The following is a 13411-nucleotide window of genomic DNA, read 5'->3' as shown; positions in this document are numbered from 1 at the left end:
ATTTTAGTAAGCTGTTTATAGAAGCACTTTCTCTAAGAAAGGCGCACACCGTAACCACAACAACGCTGTGATCACTGAATAAATCATTCTGCACTTTTCTGAATACTCAAAACTTTTGAAAGCGTGCAACTGTAATGAAAAAAGGAAAAAAAGAACACAAATGGAAGCAGAGCTCCTCTAACCATCAAGCTGCTTCCCATTGGATTAAAAGTGAAAGCTGCACAGAGGAAAAATGTAGCAAAAATGCCTCAGCCTTATTTAGGGTAATATTATTGAAAGTAGAAACAAGCAAGACAATCTCAAGCATTACAGCTCTACTGGAAGCTGTGCTTTTGAAACAATTCTAAATCCACGTTCTCTGCAGCACTGGATTCAGTCTGGAGTGAATGTTCTGCTAATTTGTTTGAATCAAGAAATGCTTAATTATCTGCAGGCGCTCAGCTATGAGCTTTGAGATGTAAGTGTACTGTTTTATTTTCATGTAAAATAATTTAAATAGTTACATAAAATGTTTGTCAAGTGGCCAACTTCATATGCCAACCACTTTGGATGGGCCTAGCATTATAAGTGAGCAGGTATGGACCCCTCAGGCCTGCCCACAGTGACAGTTTAAAAGCATCTCCTGCTTCCTCTCTCAGCTATGACAAGCATAAAGTTACTGCAACATTTTTTTGTTTAAAATAAATGGAGTTATGAAAAAGCACATTTAAGATTTTTTTTCTTAAAGCACTTTTGTGAATCCAGTCCTTAATGCCTTTCTCTCCCATCACAATACAACCTGATGCACTAAACTTTGCCTCTTTCCCCTGAAAAAGCTCACAAGGTGGAAGCCCACCGTTACTCTAAGCTGAATGGTTACTTCAACTTGACTTCCATCATGAGTGCTCAGGGCTCCACCCAAGCCTTTTGGGAGGCAACTTGTAAATCACATTTTAATGAGATTTCACAACAGGTTCCTGCAACACTAAGTTTCATTATTCTTGTGCCCACAGCCATGTAAACAGAAGAAAAGAACAAGCCTGAACCAGAAAACGCAGTGAATTTTTTCTTTTATAAAAACGTCCCAAAAAATCACTGTGATTTTTACCCGTTTTAACCTGCTATTTTGATTCAGTGATAGGTTATCGTGACTGAAAGAAAGGCATTACACCGGTGTGAAATATCTGTGGCGTTTTAGGGTAGTGGGCAGCAAAGCCACTGAGCTGGCCCTTCTCCCAGCTTGGGTCACTCTGTAATTAACTTCTCTGTCCTGCACCTGAATGCACAGATAACCCAACTCTCCATTACTGCCACAGATGAGAGCTGAAAGATAAAGCAACTCACTTAAAAGCTGAAAAGGAAGCAATTACAAAAAAGAAGAAAAGCCCTGATATTCAAAACAGGTTTATCTCAGAGCCCAGACCTCTGCAAATAAAACCAGCAGTGAAGTGGGAGCCTCCAGTCTAAATCAACATGAGAATAGAAAATAATGACTCTTCAGGTGAGTGTGCCAAGGCTAGAGGCAGAATAAAAGCTGAAGCATATTTGAAAAATACAGTGGATACTTGATTTTGGATATCAAACCTTAAGCGTTTTTGAAAACCTTACCCGAAACTTGCTACATATAGGCCTGTTAAGAAATGATGGTAAGGAACTGTTTTTAGACATGAGGCACTTGTTTAATATTTTTACAAGCAGAACCATTCTCAGGCATAATACTGCCACAAGTATTCCAGCAGTCATTTCACACACACTCTGTTTTACTGGCAGCACTCTGATGTGAGGGGAACAGCCAGAAACAGATGTTGAAGACTCCCCACTGACAGTCAGGGCCATGTGCCAGTTTGCCAATTCCATACAATCGCTGTGTTTTTTACAGTTTTTGTGGTTTTCAACGTTTTCAACCACAGCTATGAGGATAATGTGTTAAGTAGGTGAAGCTACAACAAAAACTACCTACAGTAAAATTTGCAAAAGCAATGGCGCTAAAATCATGCAGTGTTTCCTTACTATAACTGTAGTTGGTCAGTCTAGACACATTGGATGTCTAAAGCTTGTTTCTCTCTATTGGCTCTGGAGTCGTATTACCTAACAATTAGGCCTGTCCTAATTATTTCACAACTGCCTGACTGCAATTACTTATTATAATATTTTTTATTTATTATAAATAAAGCAAATAAATGCAATATAAGAGAGCAGAAAACGCATGCAATGAGCTCAGGGCTATCAGTACTGGAGTGACAACCCACAACCCACCGCTTTTTAAGTGAGTTCGGATTACTTACAATGCAAAAAAACCCTACTACTCCTAAACTGCACAAAGAGCCAACATACAGACAGACAGTCAAACTCAGTGGCAGAACCAATCAAAATCGCCAATTCAGCTGTGAGAAATGAACTAATGGTCTTAGCAACAATTTCTGTCACCACACTATGTGAATTTACTAAATGTCAGTCCGAATGTTTCTGGCTGCTACCATGTGAAACTAAGGTTGCTTTCACATTGTTTATAAGGATCCGTTTTGGTGTGTGAACACTACACCTGTATTCAGGCCTGGCAAAAATTGTAGGTCTTGGTCTACTACTCTACTACCTACAGTTCACTGCTACGGGAAAAACATTTTACAATGGCCCACACCAAAGAAGAGAACTCAGCACAGAGTATGCTTTTCTCAGTGCACATCAGTGCTGTACTGTCTGCACATTCTCTCCGTTTTAACAGAGAATTTTCTCGCTCTTTACAAATATTCTAGCATGAGCTGCTGTTAATAATCACACAATAGCATTAAAATAACAGCAAAGAATTAGATTTTGGCTCATGGATTACTAATGTACTTTTGGCCAAGCTTTAACGACCTGATTGGTTCACCAATCTGAATTTAACCAGTCATAAACAAGCAATGTTTATGATTGGCTTATCAAGTAAAGTTCATGATTATTACCCCGACTGTTATTTACAAACATAAACATAACATCTCTTAATTAATGGTGGTGAACGTGAGAGTAAAAGAGCTCTTTTATCTACATAATTTGGTCCATTTTATCCACCGCAGAGTGAAACTGACTGAATGAAAAAAATGACAGAATACTACGAAAACCCGAGCTCTAGTGTGGACTTGAACTTGGTATGAAAACATTTTCTTCAGAGATGCTAGCTAGTAAAGTTTGCTATCTGAGGCTGAACCCAGTGAAATGCAGGGTCTAAACAAACTATGACATTCATGTTTAAGTTTATAGAGACATTATATTATTAGCTTGACATGAAATGTAATTTCACAAATTTCTCCCCAATTTAGCTATGACCAATTCCACCCACTACATAGGTCTCCACCAATCACACAACACAACCAGTGCTTGGAGTGTAAAGGCTAGACAATTGCTTCTTCTGTGTTATGTGAAGTAAGACACAGTATATTTTCAAACTGCTGCTATAGTGCTCACTTAGACTACCAGCCATGGATGGCTGTAGCATTACAGAGGATGTCACTTGCAATCTCCCGACAATAGGGCCAACAATTCCATCAGTCAGTATTAACATGGCTGACGTGCCTAACCTGATGCTAATGCCAGTAAACAGTACAAAACCGATTTTTCACCTTCATTTTGCTCTAATACTGAACAGCTGAGATCTATTTAGAATAAAAATATCTTTGCAATGAAAGCTTGCTCTGCTGGTTAGTTTGTTTGTTGTTCATGAGTCATATTACTCACTCAAGTGACATTGCGGATTAGGATGTGTGGGTTGCTCCTGGATTCAAGTTTGTTCAGATTAAGGACCGACTTGAGTTACAAAGCTACACAAATGTGAACTGTCAGGTTAGAATGATAATATGAAAGTAGCCTTAGAGGGCAGCGGTGGGTAATTTAGCTCGGCCTATTTCTGCTGTCAGTTGACAGCTACTAGGAAGCAAGATAACCAGCCAATTGTACTTGTACTTAATACAAACTAATTATCTTTTTAAAATTATAAATCATAATTATTTACATAGCTATTAATCACCTGCTAAAACATCACAATCTTGACAGGAGAACTAACAAGTATGTAAGCTTATAACTCAAGTCATTGCTTTGCTTTTAACAAGACGAAACTGAAAAGAACTATCTTAGCTTAGTAGCTAAGCTTAATCCCTAGATAATACACATGGCCACCCCAGCAGCCCTCCATACTGATCACCTCAGCATCATCAGTATCCCACAGAAAAGTGCTTCACTGCATACCATTTCACATCTAAATCACTTCCACTGCAAGGAAGGGGACATGTAAATTGCAGGACTATTACCATTATTTGACTATGATTCAGTCCAAAGGACTTTTATTTAATGGAGCTGAGGCTACTGCACAGACCTCTGCACCCCAGAAGCCAAGCTGTGTACTGTAAAGGCAGGAAGAGACTAAGAATGCTGATTTGGATTGCAGCAGCCCAAGCTGGTGGCATTTGGTTTTATTAACAAGCAGCACAGGAGGATACCCAGCAGGCAGATGAAAGACAACTATGTAGCTCCAGTCCCACTGCACCAGTACTTGGACCCAGCAGACATCCTCCAAAATGTTCAGAGGCCTGGGATCAACGCAAAACACTCCTGCTGGAGTTCTTTAAGCACTTGGGTCATTCAGCAGCTGTTCACAAACAGGATAAATCAACCCCATTTCACTGCAGACCTACACAATAAAACTATAATGATAATTATCAAGTACATTATGACCACTCAAAGAAGACGAAGCAGAAAACCCTGATAATCTCATAACAAGGGCAGACATCAAGGTCCGCATCAAGAAATATTGGACAGCAAGTGAACAGTCAGTTGTCATACTTGGATTGAGAGAAATGGGCAAGGCTGAAGACCTGAGCGAATCTGACAAATTGTCGTGACTGGATGACTGGACTGGAATGTCTCTGAAATGGCAAGGCTTGTGGGACGCACCCATTCAGCGGAGTACCTACTCACCACTCCATCTACAGTGGTCCGCGGAGGATCAAACCACGAACGAGTGACAGGTTGTTGTGCACATATGTACGAGTGTGCCATTTATCAATGGAAATGATGGCAGTTGGATGCACTGTGGGAAGAAGACAAGCCAGTGAAGGAAGTTTGCCAATGTTTAACTGTGAAAACCTAGGCCCAGGCACTGATGCAAACATCAACTTGAGATGTGCCATGTACCTAAACATTACTGCAGACCAGGTATGAGCAATCATAGCAATGCTATTCCTCAATAGTAGTGGCCTCTTTCAGCAGGATAAAGCACCCTGCCACATTGCACACATTGTTCTGGAATGGTTTGATGAACATAAAGAGTTCAAGGCTTTGCTTGAATTTTTGCTGGAACATTTGGAGACCAGCAGCAGCTCCACCTCACAACTTACAGCACTTAAAGGATCTGCTGCTAACGTCTTGGTGCAAAAAACACAGGGCAACTTCGGAGGTCTTGTACGAGTCCATGCCTCACTGAATCAGAGCTGAAACAGCACGTGGAGGACCAACAACAGTTTAGGCAGGTGGTCATAATGTTGCAGCTTATCAGTGTACTTTGTTTTCTTCAGGGTCCAACAATATTAGATCAGGCAGCTGGTCATAATGTTTTAGTTCACGGGTGCACTGTTTTCTTTAGGATCAGCAAATCCGCTGCCCAGCATGCCGCTTGATTGACATTAATTATCCAAAAATCCCCCCCAAAAAAAGGAAACTTTTCTGAATTGAGTACAATATTCAAAAAACAAATACATGCACATCCACTGCCGTAAGGCCATCCTCATATGAACTTGGCAACTGCGTCAGTGCAGTAGCTAAAACAGCATTCTGTGCCAAGTCTGAAATGCCTCTGACGATCACTGGCCATCAGTACAACTGAAATGAACATATGAGAACACATCATGCATCGTTCCATGGACAGTAAATGAGAAAGAGCTGTAATTATGTAAGCGTGCCAATCAGCAGTATTGTCTCCTACTCCCATTCAAAAACAGCAGTGTCTTTATCATACCCGCCCGTCTGCCCAAATGTTCTTGTAGAAGGCCTCATTATTTCAGCAGTGGCTGCGACAGCGCCTGCTGCAGAGGAGTTCAGCTAGTCAGCAGTAATTGTCACAACAGCATGGGGGGGGATAAAAATACCTGTCTCTCCAAGCTTTTTCTCAGACACTGACTGCGATGCTGCTGGCTTAAGGATGTTTAAAGCCTGCACATTTTCAGAATCTTCCAAGGCACTCAGAGAAACAGAATGGACCATAGGACATTCAGCACAAAAAAGGGAAGGGGAAAAATTCATACTCTAGAGTATTAGTCCTCTGGAGGACAGAATGCTCAAACTCCCACCATCAAAGAGGACTGAAACAAAAGGAAAATGGCATTTGGGCAGGTTTCTACAAGCTAGCCAAGTCTTAGACAGACACGTGCACCTCCCCACACAGAGAGACCGTGCTGGAGCTTGATAAGCCAGCAATGTGCCAATATGAAATGAGCAGGCCAAATGTCCATCACAAGAGAGATGGAGAGAGTGATACAGAGAAGATGCAGAGAAAACAGGAAAGGAGAAAAATGAATAAATTGACAAAAGTTCAGAAAATTGAAAACATATATACATATATCTCTGAGTGGTTTCCATTTAGAGGGGTAGACTATTCCCAGAGGGGATGTCCTAATGAAATAATGACCACCCATTAGTCTAGGCATTGGCCTATTGATCAGTAAAGAGCGGCAGCAGTTGCTGCCCTCACTGATGAGACTTCGCAACTTTTTTTTTTTATTAAATAACCTCTTAGCTGTTCTCTGTAAACATCTCAATACCAGCAGTAAAGTCATATGATGGGGCCACATACAAAAACAAGTAAAACATAGCCTGACATTTTAATATGCCCTGCAGTTTCTGCTACCTTACAGGTAAAGTACGATCTCTGGAAAAGGAGAATGTTATCTGACTCAGTGCTCTAAAGAACAATAAAGATTCTTCCAGATGTCAACCATTCACCCTGCTATTTAGGAATTAAGAGCACACATGTATGATTCACATTTTTCTCTTGGCTTTCAGGTAAAAAGGACAAATCTAGCTGAAGTAGCTCTTCACAGCAACAGAGCACTGTTTAAAATACACCTTACTTAGCCAAATGATGAGCATTGTTATAGATCTAGAATGACATCTTAATAATAATAACTGACCATTTTGCCAAGGCAGAGCTAATTCCATCAATGCTTGAAAAAAAGAACTGACATGCATGTCAGGCAGACAATCATGGGCCTAATCTTAGCGTAATCTTGCTGGTATGTGTGCACATGTCTGCAAAGGGGAATTTGGCACAACACTTGTGGTCTAAAATAGCTGTGCTCTGCATTTAGCTACATGGTGAAGTTTTGATCATGTTTATAATTTAGGTCATACTGAGCCCTAAACCACACCTAGAAGTCTGTGTGACCTTAACGAAGACAAGGATGTGGATGTGGTACAGGGAATGTATTTCTGGAGGAGATTTGGGTGAATACAGACTTCTGGTGTTCAGAGTCATAACTCCAGTGCCAAACTAAAGAAGAAAAACTAATACTCTTAACATGCCTTGGCTGATCTGGGTAAGTGGAAAATTGTGTAAAATAGATTTTTCACCTGAACCCTTCCATTTATGGTCTTCACGTGGTTTTAATTCAGATTCAGAAATCTCAAACTTAGCAATTCTCTTCTTTTTAAGAGAGTACACTCCTGTGCAAGTGCGCCTAAATAAAACATGTTAATGCCTTGACATCTGTCAGTTCTAAACAGAAAGCAATACTAGTACTTGCAGTGCTTTTTCTGAACACAATGTTGAATCATTACCAAAAAACAAAACACACACACACAAAAAAAAAAAAAAAAAAAAAAAAAAAACACACTTCAACAACCAGCATTTGTTGTTTTTATTTCCACTGATATAAACAAAAATGCTATTTCAGTGCATGTAGCAATCAGCTGTAATTCACAGAGCATCCAGGCAGTCCTCATGTCAAGAAGTACTCCACATACCTTATGCAGCTGTAGTGTTTGAAAGTGCTGGCAGCCTTCTGGCATTCCAAACACAACTGGATCGCACCTGGATAGTCCTCCTCCTGTCAAAACCAAATAAGATCTCTGAACCTCCACATTTAACAGAGCCAAATTTTCATCAACTCATAACTACACAGTACAATACAGCAACTACTTCACATACTTTGTAAAAGCCAATGGCAATATGTTCAGATAACAGATAAATGCCATGATAACTTGGCTCAACCTGCAAAGTTAATTCTGTACTTTCTGTAAACAGTTATCTGTAGTAGTTTACATGCAGACCTGTAGATAAATGTGGCAAAATATACCAGCAAGGGCACTCACAGCTCAATATTATTGCTGAGAAAAATGTCTAGCACTTACCAGATTTAAAATAACATTTTAACAACAACAGAAAACCAGATTAAGCCAAAAATACTATAGAATAAACCTCTCCCAATAAAGAAACTCTGCTTTAATTTAAAACATCCACAATCTGATAGTGTGGGATGTATTTTCATCCAAGAAAGTGTGTGAAATGAATCAAACCTACCTCCAGCATCTCACTCAGCCTAACATCTGTTCTTTGCTGCATAAGAGAAAGAAAGAGAGCAGATTTCACACTGGATAATGGGACCCATGGACTCACAAGTTGGCCACATTCAGTCATTAGTTTGGTGATTACCAGAGTCTTTATGGTCCTCAAAGACTTCAGCAGTCCTGTCAACAGCTGCCTCCGTCTCTGGTTGGCCAGAAGCCCTAGACTGGCTTCAGTGAAGCCCTCTTTAGCAAAGCTCAGTTGCCTGGAATGGGGAAAACAAAAGATTTGAACTAATCTTGAAATGTCACTGGTATTTTCAATCATTGTCAGAGCATAAAAAACAGAAACCTAAATTTATCATGAAAATGGAAAAGTTTTAGCATGGTTCAAAATTGTTTAGTTTTCTGGTACTGAAATGGAGATGAACAAAGGCTCTCTGACCTCCGAGCGTTGGTGCACATGACAGCGGCCAGCTGCAGGTTGGTCTGTAGGGACGTTACTCTCTCCAGCTCCTGAAACACAGCACCATGAACAGCTTAAGCAAGATTTAATCAACATATACATTACTCTATAAAATGGAACAGCTAATACAATGTGACAATTCCCTCAGTACTCTATTCAGTAAAGGTGTCTGGAGGGTTTCTAAAAGCCTCTCATGGATGGCTGTTCGAGCCCTTATGGACAGAACACTCTTGCACCGTACAGCTCCAGTATGAGCCTAGCGCAGAAAACAGACACTGCAATGCATTATCCATTGTCCGTTTACCAGGCCCAGTGCGATGCTAGAGGTGTCTTTTTTCCCCACTTGAACTCACCAAAAGAGAGTGAAAAGGCTAGCAAAAGCCTTTGATTAAGGCAATGAGCTCTGTAAGAAAGATGGAGCGAAGGATGAGGCGGTGTTAGGACATGCCCGTAAGCCCAAACCACATCTCCTGAATTAATCGCTGGGTGGAATTTGAGCCCCCCACCACCCCCCCCTTCTCCTCTCACCACATTCTGCTGTTTGAAGAGCACAGCTGTCACAGCCTGAGGTGAACACACACTGACTGACCCAGTGTTAAAACAAAGCACACCGGCCAAAGACGTTAGCACAGAGGCAGCCTTTAGTTGAAGAAATATCATCCCACTGTAACGTTAAAGATAATTATTTGGCAAGAGAATACGAGGTGGAAAAAATCGATTCCACAGAGAGGACACATTCAAAGCTTGTTTATGCCCAACATCACAAGGAAAGGCATTGAGTGGTTGCAGAGATAGCACCAGTTATTGCTGGTATTTGTAAAACCCTGGAAGGCGCTTGATGAAAGAGGGTATTAACCATGAAGCTGCACGTACAAGGCGATTTAGGGAATATACAGCTGGTTTCAATAACATGATCAAAAAGGATACAGTAAAAAATAATGTTTGAAATATATTTTGCTTCTGATCTCTGATAAGAGGTCAGCTTACCATAAGCAAACACTTAATTAGAATGAAACCAGTTAAACGTAAAAAAAGTAAGTGTTTCACAAGCCACAATACCAAAAAACTAAACATTTATCCTGAGTTTTAGGAAATCATTTTGATGCTCAATGGCGCATTATCAAATGCTAATCTGCTTTCACCTCAGCTAAGGTCACATAGCCTAGTCACATCATAACGTAGGTCATCTCATACCCTTTAGCTTACAACAGCAAAAACATGACAAATCCACTTAACAATGCTACAAGATTCATTCAATTAAATCGATAAGAGTGTAAAATTAACTTTAACTTGTTGTTTATCTGCACTTTTCTATGATGCTTCCTATCTGCTACAGCTGCACTTTGTATTATCTGCTGTGGTGTTTCACATCCAGTGTGTGGTAACCTTCTGGCTGTAGTCTTTTCAGAGAACAGATAAACAATCTAATAAGCAACAATCTTATATTCTAATGAGTATAAAGGATATACAGTTCATATCATTTAGAATATATAAGGTTAGGGAGAAAATAAATGCATTTCCAAAATCCTAATTTACTGTTTGTTTTTCTTATTTCTATGGCTTTTCAAACAATTAAAAATACTAACTCGTACCTAAAATGCCTTGGATTTCTGCATCCTTTCACCCCTATTATGAACAAGCTTCATAAGTGTAATTATTTCATTAATTTAATATGAATAAAGTAGAGAATAGTAATACGAGTGCTTCCCAAAGCACTTCTTGACTAAAGAACCTCATAAATTCTTCATATGTTGATGATTTAGCCAACCTATATGTTAATGATACCAATCATTTTGGGAAACTCACTCCTTGGTTTCAGTGGTTGGACAGCATAGTGGATAACTCCCCAGCCCCACATAAAGATGATCTGTGGAAGACTAGCAAGGAAGACAAACACTATATGTCTTTCAGCAAGACTCCTAACATATCATTCACCTACTATTGTAAAATCACTCTCAATAAGCACATCAGGTAAATACGAAATAGATTTTGTGTTGCTTTGTTTTCTTCAGTTCTATTTTACTCAAATAAAAGTAAAGTGAACTGAAGTGAGACGAGCAAACCATAAACACTTCAAAGGCATAATTGCAGCGATACGGTGCTATATATCTTAGGACGATGCAATTAGCATCTAACAGATGTATTGTGGCTCAAGTATAATGATCATTTCATATCGAGGGTCTTCTAATGATTTCCACCATTAACAAAAATAGTTCAAGCAGCAGTTAGCAGAGTTTGACCTGAGCAGCTTCTTTCCTCTGCATATGTGATTTGATTAGCAGTCTCCTGAAGTGCCCTTGTCAAAGGAGGAGTCTGGCCAGCTGTAGCACCTGTCACTCACTGGGTTCTTGAAAAAGCTCATGGGTTTCTCGACTCAGAGCCTGCCAAAATGAGTGACTTACAGCCTTATGCATGGGTAGGCTCATTTGGCTCATATCAGTACCCCAGCCAATCTACCCATACAGTGCTTAAACCCTATCCCAGTGCGCCAACCCACAGAACAGATTCAGCCATGGCCTGGTGCGTCACCTGCCTATATTCTCTACTCAGAACTGGCTCATTAGGGTAATTAACTCAAAACGAACCCACACGGCTGCCAGGATTAGCCACAGAGGCCACAGTTCAGTCAGGCACCTGGACTCTCACACAAACTTTCAAGCTGAAAGAGCCCAGTCTAAATAACTCAACCCCACCTGTTCTGCTGGCCTGAGTGCAGCTAGAAAGGCTGCAGTGAGCTGTATCGTGAATCACACACTACACACTGACCAAAGAACAGCCACGTGACTAGATCACAGAGAAGAGCTCACAGTTACTGACAGTTGCTTGAGGCAAGAGGACGATGGCTAAGCTCAGTGGCAGAGCTATTTTCCCCTGAGAAAAAATAGTTATTTCAACATTTCAAAATGCATTCACAGTACAGACCCTCCAATAAACTCTGAGCCGCTGAGAACTTAACTGGACTGAAACAAGCTACAGCAGAGCAACAGTCAATACGGTTTATATTAAGGTACTCAGTATTCATGGCTCTTTTCCTTTTCTCTTAACTTCTGGCCCTTATCAATAAATAGGCAGATGCTCTGAAGCAGCTTCATACTTATGATCATCTCCATACAGGAAAATAAATGACATACACACAGCTGTTATCTATGATATGAAAATAATCTGGATGCTGAAAGAGAAAAATATCTTTGGAATAACTTGAAAAAACATAAATCAGGAGTTTATGACCTGTTTCAGAGAGTAGAAGATCGACCTGGAACATAACATAGAGGCGACAGTAGAGAAACAAAAGCAGATTTGTAATAATTCACAAATGAAGACTATTATTTCCACATTTATATTTCTTTTAGCAGAAATGGAATATGTACATATTTATAACTCCAGTGTTATTATATAATTTTAACCTTAATAATCCAATTATATCACCAAGTAATTATGATGCACATAATGCATTATATGGTGGTCTCCAAAGATAAAAACATCTTGAAAAGAGTTCTTTATCACATATTAATACAATGCCCAAAATTGTTGGTTTTGGTCTGCTCTCTAAGGGTTCCAACTTTAGTTCTGTTTAGAAAAAGCAGGTTAGTTTCTGTTTTTTACAGTAATACAAGTACAATTTTATGGAAAAATCCAGGAAAACCAACTGCCACTCACTGGTTAGGAGAATTACAGTCCCTCTAGACCTAATCTAAAAATGTATGTATGAAAATAGCTCTAATTCCTAAACACACCCCATTTTGGACGTGAATTCTTACAACTTTAGCTGCAATTTGGGTGTGAATACCTGAAAGTATTGAGTTGAAAGTTTGCACTTTAAGCTTATATTTATTTTTATATTTATTTATTTATTATATTTTTTTGTAATCCAATATGTTGTGGTAGAAAGCTTGAATAACAGAACCTTGTTAATTTTAGATATTTATTGAACTGACTGCAAATGTTAAAAAAAAAAAGTTTTTAAACAACAAAGATCATGAATTTGGAAAAAGGTAGGTTTGGCATAAAAAGAGTAAGAAGTAAAAATTATGAAATATAATTTGAACTGTGCCTTTTTCTAAATTATGATTATTATCGTTACTTTAGTATTATTTTTTTCTTAGCCAATTTGATTACCATTCTCTTTATAGGAACAGTTCCATCCGAATTCTTTTACCAGAATATACACACACACACACACACACACACACGTTTTACAAGTTTTAAAGTTTACAGCATACACAAAGTACTAAACCCCACCTGGAAAAATAAACAAAAGAAGCTAATTACCTTGACACTAAAATAGTAGTGAAATTCAATATAGATGCTAATGGAAGCAAGCATCACGCTAGTACAAACATATAACAGCTATGTATAAAGCGAAGTTTCTGATATGAACTGCATGGCTGACTTTTTTCTGATTATTTGAAAGTTACTAGAAAATATGCTTTATTTTTTTGT

The 13411-nt window shown here is 39.2% G+C and overlaps 1 protein-coding gene across 2 annotated transcripts in view; it reads right to left on the bottom strand.

The window, feature by feature from the left end:
- vps50 (VPS50 EARP/GARPII complex subunit) overlaps positions 1 to 13411 on the bottom strand; it is a 154815-nt gene that overhangs the window by 113263 nt on the left and 28141 nt on the right. For both annotated transcript variants that reach the window (XM_017694832.2, XM_017694841.2), the window contains exons 6-9: positions 8951 to 9021; positions 8654 to 8771; positions 8522 to 8557; positions 7966 to 8048 (exon numbers count right to left, since the gene is read on the bottom strand). In XM_017694832.2, the coding sequence (XP_017550321.1) occupies positions 7966 to 8048; positions 8522 to 8557; positions 8654 to 8771; positions 8951 to 9021 (308 nt within the window). The remainder of the gene's footprint in view (positions 1 to 7965; positions 8049 to 8521; positions 8558 to 8653; positions 8772 to 8950; positions 9022 to 13411) is intronic.

Source organism: Pygocentrus nattereri, chromosome 27, assembly GCF_015220715.1.
Source record: "Pygocentrus nattereri isolate fPygNat1 chromosome 27, fPygNat1.pri, whole genome shotgun sequence".
NCBI lineage: Eukaryota > Metazoa > Chordata > Actinopteri > Characiformes > Serrasalmidae > Pygocentrus > Pygocentrus nattereri.
This window is presented reverse-complemented; position numbering and strand designations above follow the sequence as displayed.